Source organism: Aquarana catesbeiana, linkage group LG03 (assembly GCF_042186555.1).
Source record: "Aquarana catesbeiana isolate 2022-GZ linkage group LG03, ASM4218655v1, whole genome shotgun sequence".
NCBI lineage: Eukaryota > Metazoa > Chordata > Amphibia > Anura > Ranidae > Aquarana > Aquarana catesbeiana.
In genome coordinates, this window is record NC_133326.1 from 47,090,992 (window position 1) to 47,108,490 (window position 17,499).

The following is a 17,499-nucleotide window of genomic DNA, read 5'->3' on the forward strand; positions in this document are numbered from 1 at the left end:
AGTAGGGGCGGTGAAAAAAAAAGGACATTGCCGATCGTCTTCAGTTCTCCCTTATACTCAGCCTCATGAAGAGGGGAAGAGTTCAGCCCAGGTGGGGGTGTCTGGAGGAAGCAAAACCCCCCAAACTTACCGGGGGTCTGCCTACTAGCCAGAGGAAAAAAAAAGTCTGCTGCTTCTGTGACACAGCGTGATCTCTGAGCAAAGCATGAGAAGGTACGTGCTCCATACAGCCCCCAGTGGTGACACTTTACTTTAAAGGAGACTTTTCATAAGAAAATGTAAAAATTCCTTAGAAAACTCCACTTACCTTTCCCGCTGCATGGTTTTCTGTCGTAAAACCACCAGACCCAATCTTCACCCTTCACGGTGGGTTCCGTTAACAAACCTTCAGGATCCGGGGACCCTCGGGGAACCCACAATCCTGGACCTGTAATAGCACCCCGCCAGTAAAACTTTATGGCCTTGGATCTTGGGGTCCAGCTCTCTAAAAAGAGAAGCGTTTACAAGCAAAACCTTGTTTCTTTGCATACGAGGCCCGGGCACCATTCAATTTGGCGTAAAAGACACTTTGAATGGAACCGGCAGCATAGCTAGCCCCAGCAAGGATTGCTCCAGTGCAGCTCAGCACATCTTCACTCGTGACCAACACCTTAGACACTGGCAAAAAAACTGAGATGCTCCCGGTATGGGAGGGGTTATATAAGGAGGCAACTTCCTGTTTAGGGTGTGCCAGTGTCCAGCACCTGAAGGTGGACTATAACCCACATAGTAATTACTATGGATCTGTGTCCCGTGATGTACAATTAAAGAAATTTTCTATCTTGCTTCTTCAATTTTTCTCACTGCAATCGAAAACAATTGCTGATTTGATCCCACTAATGATTAGAAAATTGAACAAATGTTCTTAAAATTAAAATTTTCAAACAAAATTCTACTAGTGTAAGGCCCCTTTCACACATTGATGTCAGTTTTCATGGATTCCACTTGCTCTGCAGGAATCGATCAGTTGATTCCCGCTGAGCCGGCGGATAACAGGTCCATCTCTGCACACTGTACAGGGATGCATCTGCCAGAGCCCTGCTCTCCTCTATGGGGGATCAGATCAAACTGACCGCCTGTCCATTTTCATCCGATCCTTCAGACAGATGGAAAATAGGGTTTCCATCCATCTGCATTTAGCGGTTCGGAGAGGATCGGATGTCAGCGGAGATGTCACCACTGACATCCATCACTCCATAGAGGTACATGAAGTGTCCGTTCAGGTCCGCCTGAAAAACTGACAAGCGGACCTAAACTGTCCACATGTGTTAAAGAGCCCTAAGGCCCAACTTTATTTAGCCATTAAAAGCCTTTTTACCCCAGAGGAACCCTTGAAATAATGTTTAGGTCTCAGCGGACCATTACTAAAATCAATTCCCCGCTGAGACTGGGAAGAATGCCCCTTGCTTTGGTGGTCAGTGGGAAGAATGCCTTACAGTGGTGGTCACAACACAACCCTTACAGACAGCTAAAAAGATCATTAGTGCAATGCTGCTGGCTCTGCCAATTGGCATTGGTCCAGGAACCATGACTCAAGGAAGCCCTAACAACTCCATGGTACCCTGGTTGGGAATGGTTGGTTTCATTTCTAATATGAAGCTGCTGTAGCTATATTTAAAGTGGAACTTTAGTCAGAAAATTAAGACCTGCTAGATCACTTCAGGCTGGCCCTTTTGCAGGTATAGCTATGTAAAACATTCAAAATCCAGTAGTAAACTGTCTCACCCTGCTCTGCAAATGCTCAGTTGCTCGCTATCTTTTGGCACGGTGCCAAAAATGTACATGCCGATCTCCAGACAGTCTAAAGATTTACTACTGCTCAGGGGCTTCAGCACAATGGCAGCCTCTGGGAAGAAGAAACAGGAGCAATGCTGGAGGCTATTTACAGCACACACTAATTTTGGTAGCATAATTATTGTGGAATGTATGTTCCTTGCTAAAAAGCATTACTTTTTATCAAGTTGTATTGGGTAAAGTTCCATTTAAATCTTAATCCTGAAGGTGGAATAAACTGGTGTGAAATGTGAGTAAATGCAGTCATGTGCATAATTGATTCTTGTTGTTTCTGTGCATTACAGGCAGTCCCCTAGTTACAAACATCCGACTTACAAACGACCCCTACTTACAAACAAAGGGAGACAACAGCAAGTGAGAGGGAATCTACCCCTAGGAAGGAAAATTCACTCATGTAAGAATTAGTATGGGAAAAAGGTACCTCCACTGATGCTTTATCACCAAGGCTTGTTTCCACAACAACCCAAAATTTTCAAAATCCAATTGTCATTGGGACAGGAAGTGAGGTGAAATCTTCTGAACAGGAGCACAGACAGCAAAACAAATGTTACAGGGGTGTTAACCCTTCCCTATGCTATCCAAAAAGCTTAAAAATTGTTTTTGTGGCTGGAGCTACACTTAAAAAATGTACCTGTTCTGACTTACAAACAGATTCAACTTAGGAACAAACCTACAGACACTATCTTGTTTGTAACCCAGGGACTGCCTGTATAATGTTTAAAGCAGTAAAAAAAATGTAATTAACGAAAAAAAAAAATATCCTTAGACATTAAGGTGAGGCTTTACACCTGGTCAGTCTACTTAAAGTGTTTGATCTTCGAAGAATTCTAAATGATTGCATTTACTTTCAGTAATATTTAACCAGACACAATGGGACATCTGGCAGCCCAGCACACATGGTGGTGCACAGTGGCGGCTGGTGCTCAATTTTTTTTTGGGGGCGCAAACATAGCCCCAACCAAGAACACCCCCCATCACCCGCCCTTGATAGGGCCTACAGACAGACAGATTGATAGTCAGATAGGTACACAGACAGACAGATCGATAGGTACACAGACAGATTGATAGGTACACAGACAGACAGATCGATAGGTACACAGACAGACAGATCGATAGGTACAAAGACAGACAGACCGATAGGCAGGCAGATCGGTACACAGACAGACAGATCGATAGGCAGGCAGATCGGTACACAGACAGACAGATCAATAGGCAGGCAGATCTATAGGCAGACAGGTAGACCAATAGGTACACAGACAGATCGATAGGCAGGCAGATAGGTACACAGACAAACAGATCGATAGGCAGGCAGATAGGTACACAGACAGACAGATCGATAGGCAGACAGATAGATAGGCAGACAGATCGATAGACAGATCGATAGGCAGACAGATCGATAGACAGATCGATAGGCAGACAGATCGATAGACAGATCGATAGGCAGACAGATCGATAGACAGATCGATAGGCAGACAGATCGATAGACAGATCGATAGACAGATCGATAGACAGACAGATTGATAGACAGACAGATCGATAGACAGATCGATAGGCAGACAGATCGATAGACAGATCGATAGGCAGACAGATCGATAGACAGATCGATAGGCAGGCAGATCGATAGGTAGGCAGACAGATCGATAGGCAGGCAGGCAGATCGATAGGAAGGCAGATCGATAGGAAGGCAGATAGGTAGATCGATAGGCAGGCAGATAGGTACACAGACAGATCAATAGGAACACAGACAGACAGATCAATAGGAACACAGACAGACAGATCAATAGGAACACAGACAGATCAATAGATAGATAGATAGGTACATAGGTAGATAGATAGATAGATAGATAGATAGATAGATAGATAGATAGATAGATAGATAGATAGATAGATAGATAGATAGAGCGAGAAGAGAGAGGGAGAGCGATAGATAGAGACCTGGTGAAGGTGAGGATACTGTATACGATGGCTGTAGCAGGACACAGTGCTAAGACCCCTCATGGTACACATAAATGCACCTGCAGATTGCTGGGTGAATGGAGGTTAATTCCCGAGTACAAAAGAAGCAGGGCACCGCCTCCCCCTCCCTCCACTGTCCGATCACAGATCATCATCACAGGATGAGAACATTACAAGGTATGTGGAGGGACAGACACTGACAGAGCGTCAGATCACAGATCACAGATCATCTCTTGATTCTTGCTTCTTGAAGCAGACTTCCCACTGGCACAGAAACCGAAAGTGACAAGGCTGCCCGGGTTAAAGCACCACCCAAGTCCTACGGTGGTGCTAAAGGTCAGATAGAAGAAGAACAGAAACAGAAGACCGACCCAATGAGAGTGGAGAGGTGCTTAGGTTTGCGCCACAAAGCAACACAAAACCCCGCAAATGTAGCGTCTCGCCTGCAATCACAGGATTGGATTGGCATGACGCTTCCACAGTGCAATGTGGCCGGCGCCCGAGCACAGTGAACTTAAAGAACTTTTTTTTTTTAAAGGGCCCCCCTTTTTTTTTTATTACTAGTTTTGGGGGGTGGCGCCTGGGCGCCCCCTATGGACGGGCCGTCACTTGTACTGCACAAGACCTTGTAGGACTGAACCTCCACATTGTGTAAGTTTCACCATCACATCATGTCTCTGCTTTAGGTGCATGCAATATACGGTTCCCCTAACATGCACCTCACACACTATTTATGAATTGATCAGCTGCTTTCTTTGTTTTCTTTCTTTATATGACCAATATAATGAGCAGAAAACAGTGACGCTCCTGAATCGTGAAGAACAGAGCGCCTCATTCCACTATTGAAGCCGGCTAATTACTGGTCCACAGCACAAAATTGCTGCATTTTATGTGAAATCAGAACACTGACAAAAATGGCAATCCGATAAGCTATTATGTAATAGGCTTAAGCATCTGAGAATATATTTATGCATTTGGATCCCATACAAACGTAGACAACACTGTCAAAGAACGCACATATGTCATGTTCAATTATTTAATTTGCTCCGCTTTATTTGCCAGTTTCATGGAAGAGCGCTGCCAAAGTAAACCTTACACACATGATGTTGTTTCTGTTTGAATAAATCTGTTCCAGGGTTGACCTGTTATTGAGTATTTTACACATTTTTTCATAAATTACGGATTTATTTTACATAATGCTGTCCCAATTTAGCTGGAGGTATTTAGAGCAATGTAATGGGGATATGCAATAAAAACCAATACACAGCTAAATCAGAATCTGGAAACATGAACTGCAAATAAAGTGACTTTATAAAAATGGTAATGTACATTATAATGTGCGTTACAGTGTGTGTTACTGCAATACACAGCAATGTACTGTATATGGGAGTTGCATGTAGTTGCACTTCATCACGCATACACAGTGGGGGTTATTTACTAAAGGAAAATCAACTTTCAGAGCACTTTCAAGTGCACTTGCAGTGCAAAATGGATTTGCCTTTCGTAAATAACCCCCAGTGTGTTCTAGCATACCACAGGGCACAGATGTAAATTATCTTACGTTATAGTGTGCTGCATAGCAAAAATTAGTTCAGGAACACGTGGTGTTAACCAGCCCGAATTGTCCAGGTGTACAGACTACTAGTCCTTTGCAGTGAATTATAAGGTGTTGAATGAATACCAACAATGTCCAGCCAAATGGTACCTTGCCAAATAAAACCTTAGTCCACCTAAAATTGATATTTTGCTATTGGTATAATCTTCTGGCCTAAATTACACACTGAATTCTTATCTCTAGCTCCAGCAGAGCGACCTCACCACCAGTGTACCTACTCCTTTACCATCTACCTGGTCTATGCAAATCCGCAGAGGTATTGTGAACTATTTTAGCAGTTCAATGATAAATATAATAAAAGCAACACAGTTGAGTATTGTCCATGATTTTATTTTTTATTTACACCAGCAGTTACATTTTCAGTACAAGCTTTATGGGGTCGGCTCCCTTCTTCTAGGGATCCAGCAGTACCTTGAACCTTGAAAGAAGGGAACTGACCCCAGAAAGCTTGTCCTGAAAATTTAACTGTTAGTACAATTAAAACAGTATCATGGACAATACTCAACCGTGTTGTAAAAAGTGCACAAATGCAGCTACAGTTACAGCTCAAGTCTAGGTTTGATCTTTATTTTGGTCCAGCTTGGACCAATGTAAGTGTGAATATTTCAAACCTGAGGCCGGACACCAGGGGCAAAGCTTGTACAAAAGGCCATCATAATAACACAGTAAAATGTCTAACACTCAAAGCACAACTCCGGGCAAATAAAAAAAAATATCCCTGTCAGTGGGGCTGTGCCTGCACTGCAAGGGTTTATTGGTCATTTATGTCTAGGAGAATAATAAAAGGAAATATAAGCAGGCCATAGATGATACAATTTTCTTTCCTTCCACGGCGAAACGAAAGAAAATCTCTCAATTCCCCCATCAACACTCCCGTGGAGCTATTTTGGGAAGCCTACCCTGCCAGCAGAACACAATGATCACTGCTATCTGCTAAAGCCACTGGCAGTGATGGCATACAGAAAATCCAACAGGCTGGTTGTACTGTAGCAGATCGATGGATCGACATTAATACAACTATTCTGCCCACAGATGGATCGAATCTCAGCCGGTCCTTGCTGAAACGACTAAGATTCGATCCATCTATGGCCGGCTTTACATACCTGATCCTCTGCTCCTGCCTGCAGCTAGACTGGTCCCCACAACTTCTGCACCCCTGCGCTCTAGGGTCCTGTTTTCATGAAAACCAGAGCTGGGTCCACAGTACTGCTCTGGACGTGAGGATGCCGACAGACAGTCCACCACTAGATTGTGGGGAGCGCCACCTGCCGAGAGAGCGGAGTATCAGGTAAGTAAAGCTTTTTTTTATCTTCTTCCCTCGACAAAATGAGTAATTACCCTCGTGGTGCAGGCGCAGCCCCACTGCCATGGATAATATTTTATTTTCCCGGAGTTGGGATTTAAAGAACTGTAAGTTCCAGTATCAGTATCTGAACCCTGTAGTTTCATGCATAGCAGCACAGATGCTAGGAAAGGAAACTCTGTGTCTATTAAGACTTTCCTGTCAGTCACACTGTGAACATACTTACTTGAAGGGAGAGCAGAGGGATAACTTCATCAGCATGCTGCTGCTCCTTCCCTCATTGCTTAGATGTGAATCCTGACTGGATAACAGTTGCCAAAGCTATGTGCATCATAAACTATTCTCATGTTTTGTTTTCACCTATTTGCATCTCAGGAGCTGATCTCCTTTGGTCACTTTCAGTCACTTCCTGTCTACATGCACTTGCTCCACTGTCCAGCTCCACATAAGTCTCCAGAACCGGCTTCCTGATAGTGACAACAATGTGCTATGCCCGCGTAGCTTAAAGTCTCTACCAGGGTAGTGTGTGACAAGGTGACAAGAGCACAATTTGGAGACAGGTAAAGTCTGACAAAGACCTTGATGGCAGAATCACTAGGCATCACTAGGTATAATTTTGATTATTTTAATAAAAGTTACATATTTAAACACTGAAATTACATAAAAATTTAAGCATGTATGAGATTTTAGGTATTGTATTTAGATCCATGGCTGCCCAACCTGGAGGCCGCATGTAAGGAAGAAAGGGGAATGCCAAGTGTCCATGTTGGCCCGAGGAAGGCGCATGCACATGCATAGCCAGATCACATCGCTCTTCCCCTGGGTTGAAGTCACTTCCGCTTTTGCCCTGTGCGCTCCAAGCTGGTCACGCCAGTTCCAGGCTCCATGCTGGGTGACTCCATCTCTGATCCACAGCTAGCCACTGTGACTTATCCATCGAGCGGGACCTATAGGGCGGGGACCATAGCAGTGTATCCACAGAAGAGAGAGATATCTTTTTATTATGTGAGTTGTTACACTGTGTGCCTAATAAATGGACTGGTTTTACTACACTTACATAGCGTTCCCTTTTCTTCCTCTCATGTTTCATTTTGCAGAGATTGCTTCTTACGCCTGGGTGCAGCTGCCATATGTGTATGGTTCATGGTTCCCAGCATTAAGATCTATTATTGGCTTTAGAGAAATAGCAAGGAAGTACACAGTATAGAGCATCTATACAAAAGAGCACAGAAGAGAAAAACATTATGAGGGATGATTTTTTTTTTTTTTGTGCAAAAGAGGTTTTGGAGATTTTATTTTATTTTTTTTTTTTGCAATTCTTGTTATGGCGACTACTCTGCCTTCCAGTTGTACCTCTGTGGTGTAACCTTGTCAAACAGGCTTCAAAGAAGTTTGTAAGTGGTTTTTCATGGTTCATTGTTGCCACCATCAGAAAACTACCCTGAGAAAAGCCATGCAGCCATCACTGGCGCACATGAACGTAAAGAAGTGGCTGCAAAGAAGCTGGAAGGGATCATAAGCACTGAGATGACAAAAACAGGTAATTTATATAAAACAAAATGGCAGCTGTTTATACACAGTGCTTTAGCAAACTAAATGTCATTCCATTATGGTTTACATCATCTTTAAAGGCTTGCTCACAAAAGCTTTAGCTTGTAGAAGAGTAGTGTGTACAGTTAAATAAATATAACACAGCACCACTTTCAAAAGAAAAAGCTTTATACTCTCCATACCCGGTGCCAGTTTTATCAGTCTTTGCTCTGTTCAAGAACTACAGCCATAATCTTCACATTCGACACTCCTGGGAGTTTGGGATGCCTGTGTACCCTAATGCATGATGTGGTACCATCTTCTGACCCCCTATGTGACTACTGTGTCCTGTAGGTCCCTTTCACACAGGCTTTTCGATCAGGTCCGCCTGTCAGTTTTTCAGGCGGACCTGATCGGACACTCCATTCACTCTTATGGAGCGGCGGATGTAAGCGGTGACGTGTCCGCTGACACCCGCTGCTATCCAATCCGATCCTGTCCATGAAATCCAGATGGATGGTGACCCTATTTTCCATCCAAGCTGTCCATTTTCATCCGATCTCCCTATAGAGGACAGTGGAGTTCTGACAGGTCCGTCTCTGCACACTGAGCAGGGATGGACCTGTCATCCGCCTGCTCAGTGGGGATCAGCAGAGTGATCCCCCGCTGAGCAAAGCAGAGTCCGCCCGGTGGATTGCACATGTGTTGGAAGGAACCAAGGCCTGCAGTGGGGGACCAGCCATTCAACACACATAGAAGTGTATCAGATGTAAAAAGGCCACTGCTTTGCATCTACTCTGCAAAAGAATGAAGACCAGAGGAACTGGCTGCAGTGCAATCCTTTACTTTGCAGGTATTTATTTTATATTTTTAGGAGGGCTTAAAAAGAAAAACACAAAAAATGTATCATGTTGCATTTTTTCACCAAGTGACAGTATTTCTCCAAGCACAGATCTTGCAAATTTTGCTTCTGTGTTGTCGCCCTCTCTGATACACAGACCAGAGAGGGTGACAACACAGAAGCAAAGTTTGGATACAGGGACAGAACACTTGTTACCCAGTAACAGGAGGAACCTGAATAAGGAGCTTTGTGGCAGTACCACCAGCTTTCTTTTTACTCTGAGCCACTCCAGAGAAATAGTCTGTCCATTTCATCGGAGGAGACTTAAAGAGACCAAGATGCAGTGGCGTTTTCCCCGTCAGGAACATTAAAGATATACCAGCTAAAAGGCGTGATTAGACTCAGTGGGGTCGCTTCCTAAGGTGAGCGGGCAATTCACCTGGTGGTGGTATTTATCACTGAAGTTTACCGTGAGGAGGCACTTAACGAAGCACAAAGTTTAAAGGAGGATTCAAATTTATTATTATTATGTGGGACAATTACATCTAATTATTCATTACTTATCACTGATCACTTTTTGTTTGTTCACGCATGCATTATTTATGTTATATATGATATGTCTATTGTCACATTATTAATTTGATTTACACTGGTGGAATCAGCGCACCATTCCCCTAAATTGTTACACTTTAAATAATCCCGCCTCTAGCGGTCAAATCACCGACTCACCAATATGGTGGGGTACCGAAACAACTGGACATGTATATCCTCAAAACAACGGAGAGTCATGGAGCGGACACCCAACAAGTAGTTGTAAAAAAGAACCAGCCGCGGTATCATTGATTAGAAAAAACGTTATTGAAATACAATATATACACCCTCCAAACACCAATATTAAAATCAAAGTGGATAACGTTGTCACTCTATATAAAACACACAACAGGGCCCAGACTCATACACATGCATACCAGCAATGGCTCACTCAGCAAATTTGGAGCAAAGGGTGAGACAGGCCTATTCCACATAGGCTTGATGAACTTGCTGCTGATGGCCATTTTACCATGCAATGCAGCAGGGCCAGTATTTGCTAAATTGAGCAGGATGATCGTTGGTCCCCCTGTTCACCAAGAGGAGTGCTATGCTAGTTCATGATCACACCAGTCCAGTCTACAATTGTATGGGAATTAGGTAAGCTCTTATTCACCTCTTGACTACATACCCACGTGCAGGTGGATCCATAGGACGATTTTGATCCTTACTCAATGTCTGAGATGCCATTTAAATCCGGTTTGGACATGAAGGCATTGATCCACCTGCCTGTGTGATCTAGCCCTGTCTCACCCTTTGCTTCAAATTTGCTGAGTGAGCCATTGCTGGTATGCAACCAGTGACAACGTTGTCCACTTTGATTTTAATATTGGTGTTTGGAGGGGTAATGGCCAACTTAGCCACTTTTTTGCTACGTATTGTATTTCATGAAAGTTTTTTCTAATCAATGATACCACGGCTGGTTCTCCTTTACAACTACTTGTTGGGTGTTCGCTTCATGACTCTCCGTTGTTTTCAGGATACACTGATGAGGCTGCACTGATATGTGGCACTGCTAGGCAGTCCTGATGGGCCCTGATAGGCAGCACTAATGAGCATCACTGATGGGCACTGACATGCATCACTGATGGGCACTAACATGCATCACTGATGGGCACTAACAGGCATCACTGATGGGCACACATTGGCAGCACTGGTGGGCACTGTTGGGGCTGCACTGATCATCAGGACACTGATGATCAGTGCCACTGATTATCAGTGTAGATGTTGAGGATTTTTTGGTTATCGGTTCTCCTCTCCTCACGTGTTGTCAGAGTGAGGCAAGGATAGCCGATAACCGACAAATCCTGTTTACATTGTGATCAGCTGTGATTGGCTCTTTACCCCAATCTGTGATCAACTGTGTCCGAAGCATACAACGATCACAGATCCGTGCCGCAGGGGGCACGTGGGAAGCACGATCACAGGAGGACATCCAACGGACATCCTCCCAGAAATGTGAGCCCACGCTGTAGCCATCTTTCAGCTATAGCGTGGGGGCGGAAGGTGGTTAAAAAAGTTGCTGGAACTTTACTAAAAGCTTTTATACAAGCTGAAGTCCATTTAAATAAGGCCTAACATCAGTTTAGTTAACAGATAGGAGCAAGACCTGGCTGTACCATCTGACAGGGATACCAAGTTTCTTAGGTAGCCTAAACAGAACAACAAATCCTTTGGTAGTTAAAAGAGTTCACCTATCTGCATAAAGCTGAATTTCACCTACAGCAGTTTTTAAACAGTTACATTGGTCCAGCTTTTACCAATGTAAATATGTATTTGTGATAAGTGTGGGATCCCCAGGGAAGCTGGAGATCCCTGTAGCAGGCATCACTAATACAGTGATCATCGTTAGCTTCTGGGTCCCGTGCCGAGCGGATGCACTGCTGAATTGTGAACATAGGAGGTCGCTCTCTCAGCACCGGACTCATTCAGAGAACATTTTGCATTTTATCAATGAATAAAAGCATTCCTTGACTGGATTAGGTAGAGAGGCATGGCAGTGACATCAAGAGAGGTTACTTTGCATCCACTGAGAGGTGTTCTGTAAATGCAGGCTATGCTGAGCGATTGAACTCCTGTGTGCCCTGTGCTGACTAAATGGCAAAAAAAAAAAAGTTGAATCATCTATAGCCAAATTTAGACAGTTGTCCCCGAAACACGTGCACACATTGGAAGATTCCCGTTTACCTTTTGTTGTAGTCATCAAAATAAGCAGTGATGAATCTCCGCATTGGGAACACAGCAAAAAAACAAAACAAAAAAAAAAACACCACATTCGATGGAGCGTTCGATTCCCTTTTTCAACTCTATCCAAACTTTAAAAAAAAGGTTTTAAGTCTGTCAAGTTTTTTCTCTGTGAACTTTACAAGAACATTTGATCTACATGACCTGTATTGAGATGGTTTATTATGGTCACACCATAAAATCATAGAAAATCCTACATCCCTGGAAAAACATTCATTTACTAAATGCCAGCATTGCTCGGCTCCGGTAAACACCCTTCACTGCAAGAATCTCTACCACCCACAGTCTACCAAACCACAAGATTTACTAAACTATCACAAGTGTGATGACGAAGGCTCGCCATTACATTGTCAACATCTCTGGGCTGTTAAAAAACAACATTTATGTAAATGATAGCTTTGAAGGAAATGTTATATGTACTCACCGCTGGGGTTGACTGCTGCTGGCGTTGCCATTGTTCTAAGTCAGAGCAGCACAGAATTCACCTAGAAATAATTAACAAACATAAACATCAAGACGCAGCGGAACAGAGAGTTCCACATGAGTAGCTGGGAACTGGTCACTAAAGAAGTGCTGGACTTTTCTAGCAGAATGCAGTCATTAGAGATTCCACTAGAAAGGCGCAGAGGACACGGCAGAGGTCAGCAGGCTGTGTTCTTCATTGTGAAGATATAATAGAAGTCATATGCAAGCAGATACTTCATCTTACACTCTGATAATTGGGCAGATGAAGACAATCAGATCTATTTTGCTGATAATAACAGTGTGTATGTACTTTACAGATAAGGGCTCATGCACACAGCTGTGAAAAACTGCATTTTTATTAGTAAAATTTTCTTTATACAGGGCTGAACCCAGGTTTATTGTTTTCTATGGGCCCATGCACATAGCTGTGTAAAGATCAGAATTCTTGCTGCATTCAGTTCTATAAAAGAAAAAAAAAAACCTGAAAAAATTGCAACTGAGGTACGCACTGTATTTTATGCTGTATGTATTTGTGCTAATGTTTACCTGTGTACAGTGTACATGTACTGGAGTACAAGAGCCGCCTGCATCTTAGCCACAGAAGGACACTAGGCGGGTTCCTTCAGAAGCTGAATGCATCCTAGCAACAGAGGATGCTAGGCAAGTTCCTTGAGAAGTTGCCTGCATCCTAGCAATGGAGAACGCTGGAAAATTACATGAAAAGTTGCTTGCGTTTTAGCAATGGAGAATTCTAGGCCAGTTTCTTGGGAAGTTGCCTGTGTCCTAGAAATGGAGGATGCTGAGCAAGTTTCTTGTGATGCCACCTGCCTCCTAGCAACTGAGGATGTTAGGTAAGTTTCTTGAGAAGCTGCCTACAGCCCAGCAATGAAAAATGCTAGGCAGGTTCCTTGGGAAGCTGCCTGCACCCTAGCAATGAAGGATACCAGGCAAGTTTCTTGTGAAGCCACCTGCATCCTAGCAACTGCCTGCATTCTAGCAATGGAGGATGCTAGGCAAGTTTCTTGGGAAGCTGCCTGTGTCCTAGAAATTGAGGATGCTGAGCAAGTTTCTTGTAATTCCACCTGCATCCTAGCAAATGAGGATGCTGGGTAAGTTCCTTTGAGAAGCCGCCTGCACCCTAGAAATGAAAAATGCCAGGCGGGTTCCTTGGGAAGCTTCTTGCACCCTAGCAATGAAGGATGCCAGGCAAATTCCTTGCGAAGCCACCTGCATCCTAACAACTGAGGATGCTAGGTAAGTTCCTTGAGAAGCTGTCTGCACCTTAGAAACAAAAATGCTAGGCAGGTTCCTTGGGAAGCTGCCTGTGCCCTAGAAACGCAGGATGTCAGGCAAGTTTCTTGTGAAGCCACCTGCGTCCTGGCAACTGAGGATTCTAGGCAAGTTCTTTGAAGTTGCCTGCACCCTAGCAACAGAAGATGCTAGGCAAGTTCCTTGAGAAGTTGCCTGTATCCTACCAATGGAGGACTCTAGGTAGCTTCTCTGCTAGGAACATATAAAGGTTGCTCAAACTTTGTATGGGTACCGTGTACAGGGCATTTTTTAAGCAGGATCTTGCTGCCAGCATACCCAATATTGTACCAAGCTTCAATCAGTATCCAAATATTAGCTAGGTTTATAAATAACTGTTTTTTTTTTGTTTTAATTTAAAGCGGAACTAAAGGGGTTAATACCTTTCTAATGGTCCCATCTTCTTCTGTGTGCCGTTTTCAGCCATCTTCCTCGGCTGGTGCCCAATGACATTGTTCCTGTGCATGCGCAGGAGCACTGCCGGCACACAGAGTTCGGCTGTCATGAAGATCCTGCCAGTAACCGGCGATCCAAGCGCACGGGAACACGGCCACGGGTCCCACTGCGCATGTGCGCGCGTTCATGGGTGCGGTCACACACGGGCACGCGCGCGCGCACTCCCGCTGGTGTCAGGCGGGCTATTTAAACCGGTCTATCACACAACATCCCCGCTGTCTGCTCTACAGCGTTCCGTGTGTGTAATCTGATCTGATCTGAGTATCCTGCTATCTGACCCGGCTTTCTGTTCGACCATCCTGCTATCCGCCTGCACCAGACCCTCTTGGCTTGCCTGACCATCCCTCTGTATTATCCCTGGTACCTCTGCTGTCCGACCGATACCGACCACCGGCTTGTTGACCCTCCTGCTGTGCATACCAGCATCCAGTCTACTACTTGCTGCTTGTTCCTGGTTCCAGTCCAGCGTTCCAGGCTCCTACCTGCTGTCTGTTCCAGTCCAGCGTTCCAGGCTCCTACCTGCTGTCTGTTCCAGTCCAGCGTTCCAGGCTCCTACCTGCTGTCTGTTCCAGTCCAGCGTTCCAGGCTCCTACCTGCTGTCTGTTCCAGTCCAGCGTCCCAGGCTCCTACCTGCTGTCTGTTCCAGTCCAGCGTTCCAGGCTCCTACCTGCTGTCTGTTCCAGTCCAGCGTTCCAGTCTACTACCTGCTGCTTGTTCCTGGTTCCAGTCCAGCGTTCCAGGCTCCTACCTGCTGTCTGTTCCAGTCCAGCGTTCCAGTCTACTACCTGCTGCTTGTTCCCGGTTCCAGTCCAGTGTTCCAGGCTCCTATCTGCTGTCTGTTTCAGTCCAGCATTCCAGGCTCTTACCTGCTGGGTTCTGGGTCCTTTCTGCATTCCAGTCTCTGTCTTCAGTCTCCTCTTTGGCTTCAGATTCCAGAGGGTGCCACCACTACTGAACTCCAAAGACTGTTGATCCTGCCAGGCACCTATACCACTCCTCACTCCTGGCCCTCTGTCTCCATTCCAGGGGAATGGGAGTGGGAGCTGTAAGGGAGGTCTTTCTCTGCACTTCAGGCTCAAAACCTACCAGGTACGTGACATCGGCCCAGCACTAAAAGCAGAGTTGTGCATGCACATGTCCTTTCTGCTATAAAAGCCAGCCTGCTCACTTTTATTTTTGTTCGCTTTAGATATAGAGTGAAGAGGGTTTGGAACACCTGTCAGGCTTTTATTAGGGTCTGTGTCCCCATCCCCTATTTGTTCTGTTGACCATTCTCTCCAAATTAAAAGAAAATCCCAAGAACAGGAATAGAGGGGAAATCTCTCAATGGGGACACTAATTATGGTACCAAAAAGGGATTTCCCTCATTTTGAAAGGATTTCCTCTCACTTCCAGTTGTGGCTATGGGACATGAAGTGGTGGGAAATCTCTCTGATGGGACACACTACCAGAGGGTACCTACCTTACTCTATCCAAAATTTTAAAAAAAAGATCAGCACAAGGGACTGCACTTACAACTTATGAGAAGTGTCTCTTGTGCTGCTGGCTGTGGTTTTAGTTGAAATGCTCTGTTTTCTGACTCCTCTCCCCCCCCCCCAGTGCCCAAAGCTACAATCAAAATTCCAGTGCTACTGGGGTTAATAGGAGCCAAAGGACTTGTCATTTGGACTGCCAAGAGTGCTATGCCTGTCCCCTCCCGCATTCATATAAGCTGTACAGTGGCTTCCATGAATGAAAGACGGTCTATGTATGGAGGACAGGCAGATGAATGAAGGGTCCACCTCCAATAACCTGAAATATGTTACATGTACATGTTATGTTCTAGTGGTGACAATTATTAACCTGTTCTCACACTCCAAGACAGCAGGATGCCACTCCCCAGGTAACATCCGTTATATATTCCTCTGGAGTCCACTATGGTTGTGCTGACAAAAAAGTGGTCACTTACTATGAATGGACGACCATTATAACCCTAAAAACTAATTTGGGTTGAGTGGCCAAATCTGAAAACTACAGGGACTGTGCGCAAATTGCACCGACTAGTATACACTGACATTGTAATGCTGCCTCACCCCCCCCAGATCTGAAAAACATGTTGGGGGGATTAATACAAAGTGTTTGAAACAAAAAACATTGTCAGCTAGAGCGCAGCCAATCAGTTTTTAAATGCACCTTGTCTAGTCTACATCAGTGGTCTCCAAACTGCAGCCCTTTGTTTGCCTTTGTCCAGCCCTTGGGACACTTTTCAATCCACTGACACCAACAATGGGGCACTATTCAATCCACTGACACCAACAATGGGGCACTATTCAATCCACTGACACCAACAATGGGACACTATTCAATCCACTGACACCAACAATGGGGCACTATTCAATCCACTGACACCAACAATGGGACACTATTCAATCCACTGACACCAACAATGGGGCACTATTCAATCCACTGACACCAACAATGGGACACTATTCAATCCACTGACACCAACAATGGGACACTATTCAATCCACTGACACCAACAATGGGGCACTATTCAATCCACTGATACCAACAATGGGGCACTATTCAATCCACTGATACCAACATTGGTGCACCATGTAATCCACTGACACCAAGAATGGGGCACTATTCAATCCACTGACACCAACAATGGGACACTATTCAATCCACTGACACCAACAATGGGACACTATTCAATCCGCTGACACCAACAATGGGGCACTATTCAATCCACTGATACCAACATTGGTGCACTATGTAATCCACTGACACCAAGAATGGGGCACTATTCAATCCACTGACACCAACAATGGGGCATAATTCCCAGAGCATTTTCTACTCCTACTGGCAGACCTGACACTATTCCTCCCACTGACACCAACAATAGGACACTATTCCTTCCACTGACACCAATGATGAGGAATTATTCCTCCCAATGGCACCAAAGAAAAGGCATTTTTTGCTCTCACTGCAAACAGGACAATTTGCTACCTCAACTCGGCCCCCCTAAATTCTGAAGTACAGTAAACTGGCCCTTTGTTTAGAAGGTTTGGAGACCCCCCTGGACTACATCATTATGTTACTGTGTAAAAAAAGAGCATCACCACCCAATGTCCATCTTTTATCATGTCAACAAAAAGCACATGTGTGGGCATTGTGGGATCCTTCCATGACTTTTGGTTTCAGTTTCCAAATAAATGTCCAATTTTCTCCTTCTAATGCCCTGTACACACGGTCGGACGTTCCGACAGAAAATGTGTGATCGGAGCTTGTTGTCGGAAATTCCGACCGTGTGTAGGCTCCATCGGACTTTTTCCATCAGAATTTCAGACACACAAAGTTTGAGACCTGGCTCTAAAA

The 17,499-nt window shown here is 44.6% G+C and overlaps 1 protein-coding gene across 2 annotated transcripts in view; it reads right to left on the reverse strand.

Annotated features, from left to right (window-relative positions):
* ARNT2 (aryl hydrocarbon receptor nuclear translocator 2) overlaps positions 1–17,499 on the reverse strand; it is a 199,302-nt gene that overhangs the window by 173,710 nt on the left and 8,093 nt on the right. For both annotated transcript variants that reach the window (XM_073618473.1, XM_073618474.1), the window contains exon 2: positions 12,335–12,395. In XM_073618473.1, the coding sequence (XP_073474574.1) occupies positions 12,335–12,365 (31 nt within the window). In that variant the 5' untranslated portion in view covers positions 12,366–12,395. The remainder of the gene's footprint in view (positions 1–12,334; positions 12,396–17,499) is intronic.